The following is a 20,413-nucleotide window of genomic DNA, read 5'->3' on the forward strand; positions in this document are numbered from 1 at the left end:
ACCAAACCACCACTACTCTCCACCATCGTCCACGTTGGGGACACCAAACACCACCACGCTGCCGCAATCCACCAGTCTCAGACGGGGAATCGGGTTTTACAAAAAATAGCTCGACAAAAAATGCCCTTCTACGTCAATTGATATGGTTGATAGTAATATTACTGTCATCCACAGTAATATTACCGTAACGACAGTAATATTACCGTCAACCGCTGTAATATTATTGTGTTGATAGTAATATTACAATAGTAGATAATAATATTATTATGTTAATTGGAAAACAAATCAAAAAGGTCAAAAAAAAAATATATTGATGTGGTTGACAGTAATATTATTGTGTTTACAGTATTTCTACCGTCAGCGACAAGAATATAATTACGTTGACTTGTCAACAAATCAAACAAAAAAAAAAGCCAAAAGAATAAAAATATTTTTATGGTTGACGGTAATTGTACTGTCAACGAAAATACAATTACGTAAATGTACTGTCGTGGACAGTATAATTACTGTGAGCGACAACATAATTATTGTTAGTGACAGTACAATAACGGTCAACGTTAAGTGGCGGACGTAAAAAAATGATTATTTTTTTAGGGAAAAAAATTAAAAAGTCAACGCCAGAAACCGGCGGCGGAAAATTTATTAAAAAAAAAAGTCAACACCGGAAACCGTTCAGCGGAATTTTTTGAAAAATCAATGGCGGAAACCTGCGACTTAAAAAAAGTTCAGAAAAAAAAAAGTCAACGCCGGAAACCGTTCGGCGGGAAAAGTAGACAATTTTTTTTTTTTTTTTTTTTTTTTTGAAAAATCAACGCCGGAAACCTGCGACTTAAAAAAAGTTCAGAAAAAAATGTTTAAAAAATGAAAAAGTCAAAATGGGATTTTTATGTTCAAAATTGATTAAATTAAAGTTAAATTGGGGTTACAATTATGAATTGAGTTTAAAGGGTTAGGGGTAATGTTTTCATGTATATTAATTTTTTATTTATTTATAATACATATTAAAGGAATAGGCTTATTGGCGAAAGAGATATTAGGAGTCAACCTAAGATAATAAAAAATGGTTGGTTAAAGACTTATTCATAAAAATCCTTTGTACTCCCTCGATTGCTTGAACATATCCTTTAGCAATTTTGAAATTCAATAATTGCGGAAACAAAATTTAGTAACCTTAATTTTGTGTTAAGTTTCCTATTAATGTAGGAAACAAATAAAGAATGGTCGACATTTCATCCTGAATTGTTCGCCAAATGCCCACGCATTATATACCCGTTCGTTACTTTTACACACGTTAGGATTTTTACATCATATTATGGGACTAATGACATATACACGTTGACTTAACTATTTTATATACCCCTAGGAACCTAATAAATTAGGGATAAATCCAAGCGGAAATCATCCTTAGAGATACCCGTGGATAGGAAAAGTTCTATACTGCCCTTATATGCAATTTTCGCCCAAACTGCATTCAGTATATATGGTCGCACATTTAGCAACTATGGTCCTACATTTAGTACTTTCGCTGATGTTTTATTTTATTTTTATAAACTCCTGTTTTTTATTTTGTTATTTTTATATGTATATCTTTTTTAATAATCTTTTTTTTATATAATTTCTTTTTAATTTTTTTTCAAATCGATATGTTGACTGTACTAAGAAGAACTACATGCAATTGTAGTAAACCATAGTCATCCTTAGTAATGTTCTTTCTTTTTATCCTAATTTTTTAGTCGACCAATTATATACAAACACGAATATCAACGCTTATACAAAAATAATTCATAAACACCAACAACAAAAGTTCACAATTAAAATAATTATATTATAAATTAATTAATAACCAAAAAATACAAGTCGAAATACACAATTACATGCATATGTTACTACATGTACTATACGTTATTAGTAGTCTTATATATAAAAGAGAGAAACGTTGGGCAACCTAAAAAAACTCTAATGGTATTTCTGAATTACTTATTTTTAATATTTTTTCCTTACTAATTTCTAACTATAATTTTTAACAATTTTCAAATTTAAATCTAACCCGTGAAGAATCCCACCCTAGTGGTACTTCTCTAAATATTTATTTTTAATATTTTTTCTATACTAATTTTCTAATTTAATTTTCAACAATTATTAATCTCCTATTTTTCATCAATATATCTCAAATCTTAAGAGATGAAGATAGAAATTTGATTTGTTAAATATTAATCTATTTATTTGGATTATAAATCTGTATATGTAAGATTTAAAAAAACTAATGTTCTATAAAATATGAATAATAGTACATTATTAAATTTTACTATGCTAGTGTACTATATTTCCGTATTATGTATTAAATTGATTTTTTTCTCACTTTTGAAATAATATTCTGTGCATCGCACGGAGAAAAATACTAGTGTATAATAATGTGTAGTAATGTACACAATCTGTAAAAAACTATAACTTGAAGCAGATGTCAAAATCATCAAATTCGTCTACAACTTCAACTAAATTTTTTGACACCTTCAAGGAGATGATCAATGAGCATTAAGGTGCAATTGCAAAATCAAAACAAAAAAAATTATTTTAGTGTAAATTAACATAATTGAAGAAACGTCAAAACAATACAAAATCGACAAACACTAAGAGATCGAGAGATATATAGGGAAAGATAGGTCATAGTTGTGAAATGCTACAAATTTTAGACCAAACTGCTAATGACTCCTCACCCAAGTGCCTCCTACGAAAACCCTTGTTGCCGCTAACCACCTAACGTTTCGCGCTCGTAATGAAAAAAATTACACAAATAAATCTGACAATAAAAAAATAAACGAAATTGCCATCAAAATATAGATCTCGATGAAATGAATCCAACAGTGGGTAGCCGTCAAATTCCGACTACCGGAACACAAATTACACCTCATGCCAGACCCACCGTCGTTGAAATATGCGCCGACTGTAAAAAGATTAAAGAAATAGATCCAAATATCTAAATTGTATGAAACCACCACCAAAAGAAAGAGCTCGATGAGAGAAATCTAACGGTAGTTAAACCATCATATTCCGACCACCGGAGAGAGGGATATGACTCCAGGAAGAAACATTGCCGGTTGGAGACGTATGGGGGTTGGATTTGGATATGAGAGTTGAGAAAGGAAGAGAGAGACGGCTATGAGTTGGCTAGGGTTTAAAACTTATTTTAAAAGGGCATTTTAGGTACTTAAAAGTTGTGAGGGGGTTTTCCCAAATTAATATCAAAATGGAGGGGGTATGCACCAGGTTGTAATATCCTTGGTGGTTGGTTCCAAATATTTTTCATATGGGGGTCCCTAAAATAATCCCTAATTAAAAACGGGTTGTTCAAGTTTCTTGTTTTGTAAATAAACTCCACTTACACATTATTTATTAATACACACAACTCTAATTTTTATGACATATGAATAACGCTTACCATCTAAACACGAGTTTTTTTTTTTTTTTTTTTTTTTTTTTGCAAAAATCGCCCCTATATAACGTTGAATTAATGGAAAAAAACCCTTGTGTTAAAAAATTAACAATGAACCCCTTATGAAAATTAGTCAAAATCACTAGTCCCTGCCAACTTATAGTGTGTTGCACGCGCGATTTGTGCGACTAGAGGTGTGTTTTTTTAGGTGTATTTACACTAAACGATTTTAATCCTCAAACTTTGAAGTTCACGAAATTAGTCCTCATTCTTACCACATTTTGGCACTTTTAGTTCGGCCAGCAACTTTTTCAGTTACCTTGGACGAAAATATCACGTGCGCCTCACATGACGTCCAAATGACAATCAAAACTCCAGCTAGAACACAACAGTCCATTTGGCAGCTTCCCCGGATTTTTATCCTCCAAATCCCTAATTTTCTCTTATGCCATTTCAACAAAAATCCAACCCTTAGATTATACTTTACTAATCCTCAAATTGAGGCGATTTAATACAACACCGTAATCGATCTACCCTAATTTCACAAAATTTGAAATGTTTGTGGAGTGGAACATCACGATCGTGCATTAATAAACTTTGATTTTGGTAAATTTCTCCAAGTTGCAATCTCTAAACTTTGAATTTGGTAATTTTGCAAGTTATAGTTTTGATTTCATCTCAAATTGTTTGTTGTAGCATAAAAGATGAGTAGGAGCTTTATTGGTAGTGGTTTTTATTTCAGCGTCGCGTTTACATTCTTGCCCTGGTGGTGGTGGTTTTTTCCCTTTATTTTGCCACTGGGTTTGCAAGATTGAAGTATGGTCTGTGTTGGAGTGAGGATCAATGAGCGCCATTTTTTTTTTTTTTTCCTTTTTCTGGTTTTGCCCGGGCTGATTTTCATGTTATTTTTTTAAAAGATGTGCTGGAGAGATTTAAGTGGTAAAGTTGAGAACTAAATTAGTGGCGACACATATTTGATGACTAAATCGTTTTAGGTGAAAACTATAGGGATAGAAACTGTAATTATCCCGTTTTTTATACATGAAAAGTCCTAATGTCCTTTGGGATTCTTTTGCAAATAGACATACTTCATTTGGATCAAATTGCAATTTTCAAATGTTTTTTAAAAACACTAATTTCTTCTTTCCAAAACGGTTTGTTGGGAGACATACTTCAACTTCATCTCATTCTCCCCACACTGTCACCCAAATCCCAAATCCGTCGGATTCGGAGAAAAATTTGAAACACTGCAACATCCTAAAAGCCTTAATGGATCTGTAATGGCATGGAGATGGTCGGGTCAAATAGTGTTTTTGAACTTAATGGCTCCAAATATTTTTTCTTTCACGTGGAGATGGTTTAAGTATCTTTAGAATGCTCTTTTGACGAACACATTCTTGCTCGCCTTAGTAGTCATTCATTTGGGCTGCCTGGTACCACTGGAACAAGATTATACATGGCGAGGATCTCGTGAGATGGTGTAGGAATTTTCTCGACACCGGCCTTTCAACAAGAAACACAACTGATCAACATACTCCGGCGCCTACTAGCATCCTCACTCAAAATAGTATCAATATATATATACATATTGTGGGTGACTGCGGTTTCCTACGGGTGTCTATATATAGATGACTATGACCGAAAAAATTTAAAAACAATTCATACAGATGTCTATAGATGACCTTTTTTTGTAAAAAAAAAATTGTTTTATGGACCCCTTTAAGAATAAGTACCTCATGATGGACATATTTGTAATAGACCATTTATTATATATATGATGATCAAACTATCGTGAAAATTATGAATTACATAAAAAAAAATTAAATATGATCAATAATTTTAAATTTATTTATTATAAGAAAAAAAATTATTTGAAGAAAAAAGAAAAAAAAAATTGAAAAAAACGTAAAGAAAAAAAAAATTAAAGAAAGGGAGAAAGGTGGCGGAGAGATGTGGTGTGATAGAAGAAAGAGTCCATTAGAACTAAAATTAACATTCAATTTTATTAACGTAACTAAAATTAACATTCAATTTTATTAAAGCAGTATATAATAAATCCAAAAAAAAAAAAAAAAAAAAAAAGAGAGAGAAAGGTGGCGGAGACTTGGTATGATAGAGATCATAGAGTCCAATTGAATTCAAATTGTGAAGTGAATTTGAGAATATTATAAATGCCCCATAGAGATGCTGCATGCATTATTAATTCAAAAGCAAGAAAGAAAAAAGACTTACTAGAGGAGAATTTAATCTGTGATTATAGCAATGGAGTCGAAGTATCCGCCAGGTTACCGTTTCATGCCGACAGATGAAGAACTCATCTCTGACTACTTACTAACGAAGATCGACAATCGGCCTTTACCAGCCGACGTTATTCAAGTCGTCAACTTTTCCGATCACGGTCCCGATTATTTGTCACGTACGTTATTTTTTTTTTTTAAGTTCACGCATGAATGATCTTGTGTATGTGTTCTTTTATGGATTATGATTTTTAGGTTTTACGATTATTTTCATCTTAATTGTATTAAGGTTTCTTGATTATTTTTAATTAATTAAGTTGTCAACTTTTCTTGATTAATTAGGTTTTTGTTTTGTATTCTTTTTTTATGGATCTGATTTTTTATTTCATGCTTATTTTCATCTTAAACTCTTACATGCATATTGATCTTGATCAGTTCTTGAAAATATAATATACAGGCGAATATCCTCCAGTTGGAGACAAGGAATGGTATTTTTTCACCCCGAGGATTCGAAAGTATGCCAAGGGATCGCGGCCTAATCGAACTGCAGGCAACGGATTTTGGAAAGCTAGTTGTGCCGACAAGGATATTAAATTTAATAATAAAATTATCGGACACAAGATGACTTTGGTTTTTCACGAAGGAATATCATCAAAAGACGGGATTAAGACCGATTGGATCATGCATGAATATACAGCGATTCATCCTTCCCGGAATAAAAGAGATGCCGACGACAACATGAAGGTATATATATATATATATATATATATATATATATATATATATATATATATATATATATATATATATAATATCTAATTATTTAATTTATTTATTAATTAGACGAAGATGATGCGATCGATCCCTTAATTAATAATAATTTTTGTAATAATTAATAATTATAAGTTGTTGATTACTAACTAACTGTATGTATTTTGTTATCGTTTTGCAGTTGGATGACTGGGTTATTTGCCGTATTCATAAGAATGTTTCGAAATCAAGCAGTGCTAATAAACGGCGGGCTAATCTCCTAGAAAATCAACAACAAGAAGAACAAGTTGCGGTAAGAGAAAATCGACAAGAAGAAGAAGAAGAACAAGTTGCGGTACGAGAAAATCGAGGAGAGGAAGATGAAGTTGTTGCATCAGACCGAGTTCGTGAAGTTGTTGAAGCACATGATAATTTGAATGATCAATATTATTATGGGATTAATAATAATAATATTAATGCGGCCGCAAATTCAAACGCAAACGCAAACGCAAACGCAAACGCAAACGCAATGGATAATTGCAAGGACGACAAGGAAGAAGAGTGGTTGGACGACGATTTTGTAGACATTAATCAACTATTAATGTCGATGGAAGAAGAAGGTTTTATAATAGACATTAATGCACTATTAATGACGAAAGAAGAAGAAGAATGTTTCCAGGAACGATTATCACAAGTTCAGCAACCAAATCAGCAAGGGAGTATTTATCAGCATGCTCCAAAATGATAAAGAAGACAATACTGAATCATTTAATCTTCTTTAGCGATCGATCTGTTTTTAAAGCTATGTTAGTACTCTGACTACATGTATAAATAAATGCAACTAGTGATTAATTAGTTTTCGAATATTAGTTGATTAGTGAACGAGTTCTTTGTCGCCTGTCGGTATTAAGTATTCACATGCTCAATCAAAATAATATCAACATTTATACACACTGAAAGTAAAATAAATAAATATGTCAAATAACGGATGTTCTTCTTACATGTTATTAGGAACCTGATTTATCTGTAGCTGGTTTCTTCTTACATGGCTTCGGCCTTCAATCGGACATATAACACAAAACCTTGGCCGACGACGTAACTATGAATCACGTCTCTCTACATCACTCTCACCAGATTAACACAAGTTTGCAAAAGTCCTGAATTCAGCAAGAAATCATCATCTGTATATAATCATTGATCGATTAATCTTAAATTGCAACAAGACCAGAATAATTACCAGCAGCTACTCCGATCAATTACCAATGATAAACTTGCACCCTAAGCAATTTCCGGTTGAACTTTTGACTCGATATTACTTTAACCCCTTCTTCTCTCGATTGCATCTAAGCCTGAAAATTACAAAAAAAAACCACTCCTCCCAGTTTAAATAATTATGAAAAAAAATTAAAAAAATAAAAAATAAATTGTGGCTGACGCCGTGGACTATGTTTTCTCGTTGTCTTGATTTTTTTTTAATAATTATTTAAAGTGGGAGAGGTGGCATTTTGTAATTTCAGAGCTTAAACAAACGGTGTTAAGGTCAAATATCTGATAACTAACAACGAGTGCCACATTAAGATAATTTTTCAAGTATAGGGGGGCGAATCGATGGAATCAAAAGTAGAAGAGGGTAAAGTGATATCGAGCCCAGTACAAGGGGGAAAGTGAAATTTACCTGGTAATATTATACATATAAGGGGTTATTTAAATAATAGGGCAAATGACAAAAATGGACATGACAAAGGACTTAAATGCATATAGGTCCAAAAAAAAACATTCTATCAAATAAACTCATCCCCATGTGTTTAGTCTAAAATACCCTTCATAATATAATTTTTATCAATTCCATCAATTATACTCTAACTTCTTTAATATTCACTTTGACCCCGGATTTAAACAAATATATTACATTAACCCTCATTTTAATAGTTTTTTGAAAAATATTTTTTTTTTCAGAAAATCATTTTTTTCTGATTTTTTTTTTTCTGGCCAGATTCCGGCATTGACTTTTTTTTTTCTTAATTTTTTTCCAGCGGTCAACCGCCGGTCTCCGGCGTTGACTTTTTTTTTTTTTTTTGAAAATTTGTTTTCTTAGAAAAAAATATTTTAATTAATATTACTGTCTTGGCTGCTAAATTATTGTCTTCAACAGTAATATTACAGTTTGAGACAGTAATATTATGAATATTATTTTTCCGAACAGTAATATTGGTAATATTACTGTCCCAAAAAGTAATATTATTGCATGAGACAGTAATATTACAGTAGAAGGTAGCAAAAATGCAAAAATGCAGGCCAAGACGATAAAATTAATTAATACAGTAATATTACTGTATTAATTAATTTTAAGACAGATTAACACAAGTTTGCAAAAGACCTGAATTCAGCAAGAAATCATCATATATATATATATATATATATATATATATATATATATATATATATATAATCAATTCTGACAAATCCGGAATAATTACCAGCAGCTATTCCGATCAATTACCAATGGTAAACTTGCACGCTAAGCAATTTTTGTAGTGCACATCATTTCTTCGACTTAATTATCTTTCACAGCTTCCGACGTTTTCTCTTCCTTAGCCTTCGACTCAACTTTCCCTGTGAAGTAAAATGCCATGTCAAAATATCACGCAATCTCCTTGAAAGATTTTAAATTAAGGCAACACCAAAATATTACAATAAGTGATACAATCATTTGCATATGAAAGTAAGATATCCTCCTGAGATCATTCATCTGATATATATATATATAAGGGGCTATTTAAATACTAGGGCAAATTACGGCCCACCCCCTGAGGTATGGCCAAATTACGAAAAAACCCCTCTTGTTTGGATAATTACAGCCACCCCCTCCTTTTAAATATTTTTACATAAAATTTATGTAATTCGGTTATTTACCGAACCAAATCGTATATTCAGTTCGGTAAACGGTGTAAAATGGTGGCATACCAAAATTTTGGTTCGGTTTTACCAATTTAACATTCCTAAATTTACCTCAGGAGGGTTTTTTCATAGGATAATATATAGTTGAAGCGGATGGTTGTAATTACCCAAACAGGTGGGGGTGTTTCATAATTTGACTATAACTCAGGGGTGGCCTTAATTTGCCTAAATAATATAAAGTGCAGGAAAAACAGACAGATATGCTAGGCTAAGTTTTCTCACCTTAATGAACCAGAGAGATTCTCTTTTGTGCAGGCTTGAGCTCCTTGTTGTCACAAAGTTTGACGCAAGAATTCCTCTTTCGGCTTCTCTATTCCGGAACATTCCGAATAACACATGTGTCTCGACATATTGCCACATACTGCCATTTTAGCCATTCTCTCGGCAGAAAAATCTCCACATTATTTTACAGGAGAAGCTAAAAGATCCTCGTGCAAGGTTTCGCAAATTCCTTTCATACTCATTTCAGAACAGATGATTTTGGCCTCTTTTACTCGTCCTTCGTCCCTAAGTCCAGAAACGAGTTCATTACAAACAGAGACGCTCGGTAGAAAGCCGATTTTCAGCATTTCTCTGTACCACGCGGAAGCCCCATCGAAGTCCTTCACCTTGCAATGCCCTTCAATTAACGTGTTAAAGGTTCCGTCGTTGGGGCCCACCTCTTTGGCAATCATGTCGTCAAAAAGATCCTTTGCTCCGTGAAAATTTCCCTCTTTTAAGCATCCCGTAATCAAGCTATTGTACGTCTTCTTGTCGGGAAGAATTCCCAGATTCGACATCTCACCACACAATACATTTGCTTTCCGAATGTCTCCATGCCATACAAAGCACTGAATAAGCTCGTTGTATACAACACGATCCGGAGTCAGGTTCAATCGAGACATATCTTCAAGAATTTTCTCCACAAGGTCGATTTTGTCATTTTTGCATGCGCTTATAAGAGGATGATACGTGTTTAAGGTAGGCTTGATGCCTGAGGCTTTCATCTTCTCGTACAATTCTACACACTTCTCCACATTACCTAATCTCGAGAACCCAGAGATCAAGCAATTGTACGTGATGACATCAGCACTCAGACCTTTACTCGTGATACTAAAGGCTAATTCTTCAGCTTCCGCAACCCGACCCTTTTTGCTGAGCCCATTCACAAGTGAATTGTATGTCACAATGGTCGGAGATATATGACTCCTTAACATTTCATCAAATACTGCAAAAGCAACTTTAATATTCCCCCTCGTGCAATTCCCGTCTATGAGCATGTTATATATCTGGGCATTCGGCAAAACGCTTCTGTTCAGCATATCTTCGAAGATCACTTTAGCTTCAACAATTCGGCCCTTCTTGCAGAAAGTATTAACAATAGCTCCGTAAGTGACAACATTAGGCTTCGACCCGTTATTTTCCATTTCATTGAGAATCTGCAGACACTTCTCAAACTGGGAACTGCGGCCGTACCCATTGATTAAAATATTATACGTCTGTACATTTGGACAAAGACCCTTCGTCTTCATCTTTCGTACCGACTCGTTTGCATCATCCATCTGACCCAGTGCACAAAAATGGCTTATAATCGTATTATACGTGATGCAGCTAGGCTTCATCCCTTCATTTTCCATTTCTTCGATAACCAGAAGGGCTTTATCGACATTTCCCACTTTGCAATAACCATTCACCATGGTATTCAGTAACACCTCCGTCAAAACAACCTTGTGTTCCTTTAACTTCGTCAAGCACTCCTTTGCTCTGTCCATTTTCCCTTCCTTGCACAAGCCATTCATCAGAATACTGCACGTGTATTCATTCAAGCTCACACCTTTCTTCATCGCGTCTTCATACAATGCTACCGAAGCCTCAACATTCCCGCATCTCGAATGCCCATCCAAAAGAATACTGTACGTAAATCCATCCGGCACAAACCCATAGAAAGCCATTTCTTCTAATATTCTGTTAGCCTCTTCCATTCTCCCCATTTTACAAAGCCCGCCGAGTAATGTGTTATACGTCACAATATTCGGCTCCACGCTGTTATTTTTCATCTTTTCTCTTAAATCAAAAGCCCCCTCTAAATCCCCCATTTTACAGTACCCATCGATCAGAGTATTGTACGTCACTCTATTTGGGAAAACATTCCTCCGAAGCATTTCGTCAAACAGCTTCTTCGCATCATCCACTCTCTTCTCCTTACACAACCCACCAATCAAAACATTGTACACAAACCCGTTCGGCATGATCCCACATTTCTTCATCCGATTCATCAAGTCCAATCCTTTCTCCAAATCTCCCAACTTCACCGCGGATTGTACGGCTTTTCCGTAACTAAACTTATCCACCCAGCCATCAGAATCCACCGCATCGGAAAAGATCTCGAGGGTCTTACTGAACCGACCCAAATTCACCAACGACTCAAGAAAGAAATTAAAAGCCGAGACGGAAGGGAAACTACCGTCATTTCTCACCAAACCGTACAACTCGATAGCCTCATTAGGGAGCTTGGACTCAGCATAAACTGCCAAAAGAGTGTCCGTAAACACCGGCTTCGTGTCCGGTGGGGGAGAAGACTGAGAGAAGAGAATGTAGAGCTGCGAAACTGAATGCAATGGAATGAGAGTTTGTAGGTGCCTTTTTGCCGTTTCGGTTCGGTTCTGCTGGATAAGAACCCTAATCTTTCGGAGGTCTTCTAGAAGCTGGATTGGTGCTGTTGGATCTATTGCTTCTGTGGAACTGCAGAAGGGCTTAGAGATGAAGTTTGGGGGAACGAGACGGTGAAAACGTCTCGCCATGCCTACTCGGTTTATTTTTTGCTTGAACAAACACGGATCGCTTGTTTCTGTCACGGTTCGGTGAGACTTCTTCGACCTGGCAAAAAAAACAAGTTCGGAAAATACGGCAAAACATCAGTTAGAACAGTAATTTCAATAATTCAAATGCGAAACAACTCTGTTTCTAGAAATTATAAACTTCGCTACAGACGATAATATTGAAAAAAATTGCATTAATCGGAATCATTACAATCCCATACTTGCAATTTAAGAGATGAACTAGTTATAATATTTGAAAACCCTCAAAATTGATGTAATTCATAAGCCCCAAAATTCATCAATAAATTTTGAATTCTAAAAAATGAAAAAGTGAATCAGCCAAAAAAAAGATGGCCGTTGGAATTCCAACTGTAAGAAAAAAATGAAAAAGGAAAAGCATAAATACCTGATTGGAATTCATCTTCTTCACTCACTTCTTCAAACATTCTTCAATCTGAACAAATTTCATCCAAACATTCTTCAGTTTGGACAAATTTCAGTGAGTTATTTTGTTTATTTTTTCTTCAATGGCTGGTGGATGATTATGAAGAGAGAGCGTGGGGCTGCTGAAGTTGAGATGGCGGAGGATGGAATGACCACGCGCTGCCGTGTGCGCTGCTGGTGAATGTTGGGGGTGGCGGTGGGATTAGGTTATTTAGTTTATTGAGAGGTGTTTATCAACAAGCCCAAATTTATTTCATATTTTTAAGATAAATCCAAAACAATTTCTATTAACAAAAAATAATTAATTATCACCATTATACCCCTCATTATTTTTTATCTAAATCCTCTGGCGTATATATATATATATATATATATATATATATATATATATATATATATATATATACACACGCAAACATCAAGACGGAGGACTAAAGAATGGTCGACATTTCATCAAAGAATGGTCGACATTTCATCATGAATTGTTCGCCAAATGCCCACGCATTATATACCCGTTCGCTACTTTTACACACGTTAGGATTTTTACATCATATTATGGGACTAATGACATATACACGTTGACTTAACTATTTTATATACCCCTAGGAACCTAATAAATTAGGGATAAATCCAAGCGGAAATCATTCTTAGAGATACTCGTGGATAGGAAAAGTTCTATACTGCCCTTATATGCAATTTTCGCCCAAACTGCATTCAGTATATATGGCCGCGCATTTAGCAACTCTGGTCCTACATTTAGTACTTTCGCTGATGTTTTATTTTATTTTTATAAACACCTGTTTTTATTTTGTTATTTTTATATGTATATCTTTTTTTTATATAATTTCTTTTTAATTTTTTTCAAATCGATATGTTTACTGTATTAAGAAGAACTACATGTAATTGTAGTAAACCATAGTCATCCGTAGTAATGTTCTTTCTTTTTATCCTAATTTTTTAGTTGACCAATTATGTACAAACACGAATATCAACGCTTATACAAAAATAATTCATAAACACCAACAACAAAAGTTCACAATTAAAATAATTATATTATAAATTAATTAATAACCAAAAAATACAAGTCGAAATACACAATTACATGCATATGTTACTACATGTAATATATGTTATTAGTAGTCTTATATATAAAAGAAAGAAACGCTAGGCAACCTAAAAACACTCTAATGGTATTTCTGTAATTACTTATTTTTAATATTTTTTCCTTACTAATTTCTAACTATAATTTTTAACAATTCTCAAAATTAAATCTAACCCGTGAAAAATCCCACCCTGGTGGTACTTCTCTAAATATTTATTTTTAATATTTTTTCTATACTAATTTTCTAACTATAATTTTCAACAATTATTAATCTCCTATTTTTCATCAATATATCTCAAATCTTAAGAGATGAAGGTAGAAATTTGATTTGTTAAATCTTAATCTATTTATTTGGATTATAAATATTTATATGTAAGATTTAAAAAAACTAATGTTATATAAAATATGAATAATACTACATTATTAAATTTTACTATGGTAGTGTACTATATTTCCGTATTATGTATTAAATTGATTTTTTTCTCACTTTTGAAATAATATTATGTGCATCGCACGGAGAAAAATACTAGTATATAATAATGTGTAGTAATGTACACAGTCTGTAAAACACTATAACTTGAAGCAAATGTCAAAATCATCAAATTCGTCTACAACTTCAACTAACTTTTTTGACTCCTTCAAGGAGATGATCAATGAGCATTAAGGTGCAATTGCAAAATCAAAACAAAAAAAAAATTATTTTAGTGTAAATTAACATAATTGAAGAAACGTCAAAACTATACAAAATCGACAAACACTACGAGATCGAGAGATATATAGGGAAAGATAGGTCATAGTTGCGAAATGCTACAAATTTAAGACCAAACTCTAATGACTCCTCACCCAAGTGCCTCCTACGAAAACCCTTGTTGCCGCTAACCACCCAACGTTTCGCGCTCGTAATGAAAAAAATTACACAAATAAATCTGACAATAAAAAAATAAACGAAATTGCCATCAAAATATAGATCTCGATGAAATGAATCCAACAGTGGGTAGCCGTCAAATTCCGACTACCGGAACACAAATTACACCTCATGCCAGACCCACCGTCATTGAAATATGCGCCGACTGTAAAAAGATTACAGAATTAGATCCAAATATCTAAATTGTATGAAACCACCACCAAAAGAAAGAGCTCGATGAGAGAAATCTAACGGTAGTTAAACCACATACTCCGACCACCGGAGAGAGGGATATGACTCCAAGAAGAAACATTGCCGGTTGGAGACGTATGGGGGTTGGATTTGGATATGAGAGTTGAGAAAGGAAGAGAGAGACGGCTATGAGTTGGCTAGGGTTTAAAACTTATTTTAAAAGGGCATTTTAGGTACTTAAAAGTTGTGAGGGGGTATCCCAAATTAATATCAAAATGGAGGGGGTATGCACCAGGATGTAATATCCTTGGTGGTTAGTTCCAAATATTTTCCATATGGGGGTCCCTAAAATAATCCCTAATTAAAAACGGTTTGTTCAAGTTTCTTGTTTTGTAAATAAACTCATCACTTACACATTATTTATTAATACACACAACTCTAATTTTTATGACATATGAATTACGCTTACCATTTAAACACGAGTTTTTTTTTTGCAAAAATCGCCCCTATATAACATTGAATTGATGGAAAAAACCCTTGTGTTAAAAGATTAACAATGAACCCCTTATGAAAATTAGTCAAAATCAATAGTCCCTGCCAACTTATAGAGTGTTGCAAGCGCGTTTTGTGCGACTAGGGGTGTGTTTTTTAGGTATATTTACACTAAACGATTTTAATCCTCAAACTTTGAAGTTCACGAAATTAGTCCTCATTCTTACCACATTTTGGCACTTTTAGTTCGGCCAGCAACTTTTTCAGTTAACTTGGACGAAAATATCACGTGCGCCTCACATGATATCCAAATGACAATCAAAACTCCAGCTAGAACACAACCCAGTCCATTTGGCAGCTTCCCCAATTTTTTATCCTCCGAATCCCTAATTTTCTCTTATGCCATTTCAACAAAAATCCAACCCTTAAATTATACTTTCTAATCCTCAAATCGATCTACCCTAATTTCACAAATTTTGAAATGTTTGTGGAGTGGAACATCACGATCGTGCATTAATAAACTTTGATTTTGGTAAATTTCTCCAAGTTGCAATCTCTAAACTTTGAATTTGGTAATTTTGCAAGTTATAGTTTTGATTTCATCTCAAATTGTTTGTTGTAGCATAAAAGATGAGTAGGAGCTTTAGTGGTTTTTATTTCAGCGTCGCGTTTACATTCTTGCCCTGGTGGTGGTGGTTTTTTCCCTTTATTTTGCCACTGGGTTTGCAAGATTGAAGTATGGTCTGTGTTGGAGTGAGGATCAATGAGCGCCATTTTTTTTTTCCTTTTTCTGGTTTTGCCCAGGCTGATTTTCATGTTATTGTTTTAAAAGATGTGCTGGAGAGATGGTGGAAGGCAGCGGAAGTTGGTGAAGGAAATGGGAGATTTAAGTGGTAAAGTTGAGAACTAAATTCGTGGCGACACATATTTGATGACTAAAGTCGTTTTAGGTGATAACTATAGGGATCAAAACTGTAATTATCCCGTTTTTATACATGAAATGTCCTAATGTCCTTTGGGATTCTTTTGCAAATAGACATACATCGAATTGACTTTACATATAAATAATGAGCTAATTGCATAGAACCCCCTGTGTAATTTGGAATGGCTAAAAAAACCCTCATGTTAAAAATATTAGCGTAGACCCCCCTATATTATTTTTGACAAAGCACACCGACTATTATTTCGAAATTAACAGTTGACTTATAGGAAATGACTAAATTAACCCTAATATTTTAATAATTTATGTTTCAATTATAAATAAATAAAAATGCAAAATGAATATAATTAGAAGAAATCCAAAAAGAAAAAGAAAGAAAAAGAAGAAAAATTATCACCCACGACCATCATCTCCTCCCTCAACCCGAAATTCTTCCATCGAGCCCTCCGCCGCCGCATCACCACCACCTCACCGCCACGGCCGCACCACCTGCCTTTCCATCCAAAAAAAAATTATGCTTTATGTTTGATGGGTTCTTCCAGATTTCTTTTGAATCAAGATTTTGGAGGCGGCATCATCCGGGCCGGATGAATCATCCATGGCGGATCGGGCCCTCTCTCTCTCTCTCTCTCTCTCCTTCTCTCTCATACACACAAGGTTCCATCGTGAAGTGCAACTTTTGTTGGTTTTTCTTCTTTTGCAAACGGGTTGTTTTGAACTGCTGGATATTGTTTCCTTCTTTTTATTTTTTCTTGGCGAGCAACAGATCTGAAGAAAGAGATGGAGAAAGAGGATGAGGTTTTGAGAAATTATGAAAATTGCAATTTGGTCCTATGCAATTTGGAGAGAGGGCTTTTCTGAAATTATTAGGGATTTAATTGAAAATTCTGAAAACTTCATTATGAAAAATTATGGATAAATATATAAATTAAAAAAAAAAAGATTTCAAGGGCATTTAGTAGGTTTTTCTAGTTCCAAAATCAGAAGGCCAGTCGCACAAAGCGCGAGTGTATAACACATCAAGTTCATAGGGTCTTTTTTGGCTTTGACTATTTTTCACATGGGTTTTTTGCTAATATTTTTCACACGAGAGGTTTTTCAGCTATTGAAGATTACACGGGGGTGGTTTTTGCAAAACACCCTATAAAATAATTGAAATATTTCGATCAATTTGCAATATTCAAAATTTTCTTAAAAACACTAATTTCCTGTTTCCAAAACGGTTTGTTGGCAGACTTACTTCAACTTCATCTAATTCTCCCCTCACCGTCACCCAATCCAAAATCCGTCAGATTTGGAGAAAAATCTGAAACACTGCAACATCCTAAAAGCCTTAATGGATCTGTAACGGCATTCTTTAGTGTTTTAGAACTTAATGGCTCAAAATATTTTTCTTTCACGTGGAGATGGTTTGAGTATCTCTAGAATACTCCGGCGCCTATTAGCATTCTCACTCAAAATAGTGTATATATATATATATATATATATATATATATATATATTCGTTTAAACAGCAATATTGTTGTGATTGACAGTAATATTAACTATATTGATGTTAAACACAGTAAAATTAACTAAACTACAGTTTAACACAGTAATATTGCTATATTAATCTCTAGCACGGTAATATTAACACAACAAAACTCATTATTATTGTGTAATAGAGTAATATTACTATGTTGACCGTTCAACAAATGTAAACATAATAAAAAGCCAAAAGAATTAATATTACTGTGAGTGACAGTAATATTATTATAACAACAGTAATATTACCGTCAACAGCAGTAATATTATTACATTACTCCGTGAAAAACTCAAACAAATAAAAAAATCCAAACAAAATAATAATATTGATGTGGTTAACAGCAATATTACTATAACAACGGTAATATTATCGTCAACCACAGTAATATTATTGTGTTTACAGTAATATTACAATAAGGCTGCGGCTATATGCAATACTCATTCCACTTGTGCAAGACCAAATTAAAGAAAGATTCCAAAAGATTCTATTTAATTAAGATGAAATGACAAATACGCCCATAAATTAAATTGGTTATTTTTTTCTCATGCAAGACCAAATACAAATAATGAGAAAAAAAAAACAAAAAAAGAAAACATAGAAGACAAACAGCCCCCCCCCCCCCCCCCCCCCCCCCCCCTACCTACCCCCACCTTCTCCGCCGGTCAAGCTCCGCCACCCAAGCTCCACCGTCGATCGCCGCCGCCGCCAGCCCCGCCACGCACATGACCTAAATCTGCCAAAAAAAAGGAGGAAAAACATATTAAATTTGAAACTGGTAAAAATCGACACCAAGGTGTCGAAAAACTATGCTACAAATCGACACTTAAGCGTCGAATTTCATAGGTAAAAATCGACATTGACATGTCGAATTTATAGCACAAATTCAAATGTCGAATTTTATACCTCAAAATCGACATCTAAATGTCGATTTTTACCTGTAAAATTCGACCTGTACATGTCGAATTCGTTGGCGCGAGATTTTTTTTGGAAAATCGATATTTTAGCTAAAAAAATCCATAAATGCATACCTTCTTGGGTTCTTCCATTGTAGAATTTTCTATTTTGATGTCTTCTGACTCCATACTTGCCATCTTTGTGAGATTTGTTAAGTTTTGACGATTTTGAATGTCTAGGTTTTGTGGGTTTATGGAGGAGGAAGGAGAAAGGTCTTGTGGGTTTTGGAAGATGGAGAAGATGAGAATTGGTTTTGTGGTCTTGTGATAGGGTTTTTTGTGTTTTTGAGTTTTTGGTCTTGCACAATTGAAATTTTCTATTTTTTTTAATAAATAAGGGTAATATAGTATTTATACATTAAAAATTTTAATTTGGTCTTGCACAAGTGGAATTAGTCTTGCATATAGCCGCAGCCTTACAATAATAGACAATAATATTATTACGTTACTCCGTGAATAACTCAAACAAAACAAAAAACCCAAAAAAATAATAATATTGATGTTGTTGAAAGTAATATTATTGTGTTTACAATTATTTTACTGTCAACGACAGTAATATAATTACGTTGACTTGTCAACAAATCAAACAAAATAAAAAAAAATAACAAAAAACAAAAAAATAATAATATTACGTTAATTTACTGTCAACGGCAGAACAATTACATAAATGTATTGTCAACGGCAGTACAATTACGTTAATTAACTGTCATTGACAGTATAATTACGTTAATTTATTGTCAGTGACAGCACAATTACGGTCAACGTTTAGCGGCGGACGTAAAAAAAAACAAACAAAACAAAAAAAAAAAAAGAAAAGAAAAAAGAAAAGAAAAACTTAACAAAACACTAAAAAAAGTCAACGCCAGAAACCTGCGAAAAAAATCCGGAAGAGAAAAAAAAAAAAAAGTCAACGCCGGATTCCATCGGCAAAAAAAAATTTGAAAAAAAAAAGGTCAAAATATTTTTATTGTGGTCAAAATTGGATTTTTGTGGACAAAATTGGTTAAATTGGGATTACAATTAAGAATTGGGTATAAATGGTTGGGGTAATATTCACATATACATGAATGTTTCATTTATTTATAATAAATATTAAAGGAATGGGCTTATTGGTGAAAGAGATATACCCCCAACCATTTACACCTAATTCTTAATTGTAACCCCAATTTAATCAATTTTGACCACAAAAATCCAATTTTGACTTATTTTTTCAAAAATATTTTTTTTTGCCGCCGGATTCCGGAGTTTACTTTTCGATTCTTTTTTTCCGCCGCCGGTCTCCAGCGTTGACTTTTTTTTTTTTTGTTATCTGTTTTTTCCCGCCGCCGGATTCCGGCGTCAATTTTTTTTAGTGTTTTTTACGTTCGCCGCTAAATGTTGACTGTAATTGTGCTGTCACTGACAGTAAATTAATGTAATTATACTGTAAATGACAGTACATTAACGTAATTGTCTGCCGTTGACAATACATTTATGTAATTGTTTTGTCGTTGACAGTAAATTATCGTAATTTTATTATTATTTTTTTTTTGTTATTTTTTTTTTTAATTTTTTTTTGATTTATTGACAAGTCAATGCAATTATATTACTGTCGTTGGCAGTAAAATAATTGTAAACACAATAATATTATTGTCAATCACATCAATATTATTATTTTTTGGGTTTTTTGTTTTGTTTGAGTTACTCAC

The 20,413-nt window shown here is 33.6% G+C and overlaps 2 protein-coding genes across 5 annotated transcripts; one reads left to right on the forward strand and one right to left on the reverse strand.

Annotated features, from left to right (window-relative positions):
- The first annotated feature begins 6,128 nt into the window (after positions 1–6,128).
- LOC105960474 (uncharacterized) lies at positions 6,129–7,314 on the forward strand. The gene is made up of 2 exons (XM_012984654.2): positions 6,129–6,411; positions 6,620–7,314. The coding sequence occupies exons 1-2, from the start codon at positions 6,289–6,291 to the stop codon at positions 7,160–7,162; spliced, it is 666 nt and encodes a 221-aa protein (XP_012840108.2). The 5' UTR covers positions 6,129–6,288; the 3' UTR covers positions 7,163–7,314.
- On the reverse strand, positions 7,307–12,970 carry LOC105960473 (uncharacterized). 4 transcript variants are annotated; one of them, XR_016034110.1, is made up of 5 exons: positions 12,580–12,970; positions 9,598–12,231; positions 8,895–9,030; positions 7,655–7,766; positions 7,307–7,574 (listed from the first exon to the last, which is right to left on the reverse strand). XR_016034110.1 is itself a non-coding variant. In XM_088824926.1 (2 exons), exon 2 carries the CDS (start codon positions 12,153–12,155, stop codon positions 9,777–9,779), a length of 2,379 nt encoding a protein of 792 aa, XP_088681052.1. In that variant the 5' UTR covers positions 12,156–12,231; positions 12,580–12,943; the 3' UTR covers positions 9,597–9,776. The 4 variants fall into 4 exon arrangements, 1 of the variants encoding a protein (XP_088681052.1); XR_016034111.1 differs by having other exon boundaries at positions 7,655–8,092; positions 12,580–12,943; XR_016034112.1 differs by lacking the exon at positions 7,655–7,766 and having other exon boundaries at positions 12,580–12,943.
- Between the last annotated feature and the right edge of the window lie 7,443 nt (positions 12,971–20,413).

The sequence above is a fragment of the Erythranthe guttata genome, chromosome 10, assembly GCF_056151865.1.
Source record: "Erythranthe guttata isolate IM_541 chromosome 10, IM_541, whole genome shotgun sequence".
In the NCBI taxonomy this organism is placed as follows: Eukaryota; Viridiplantae; Streptophyta; class Magnoliopsida; order Lamiales; family Phrymaceae; genus Erythranthe; species Erythranthe guttata.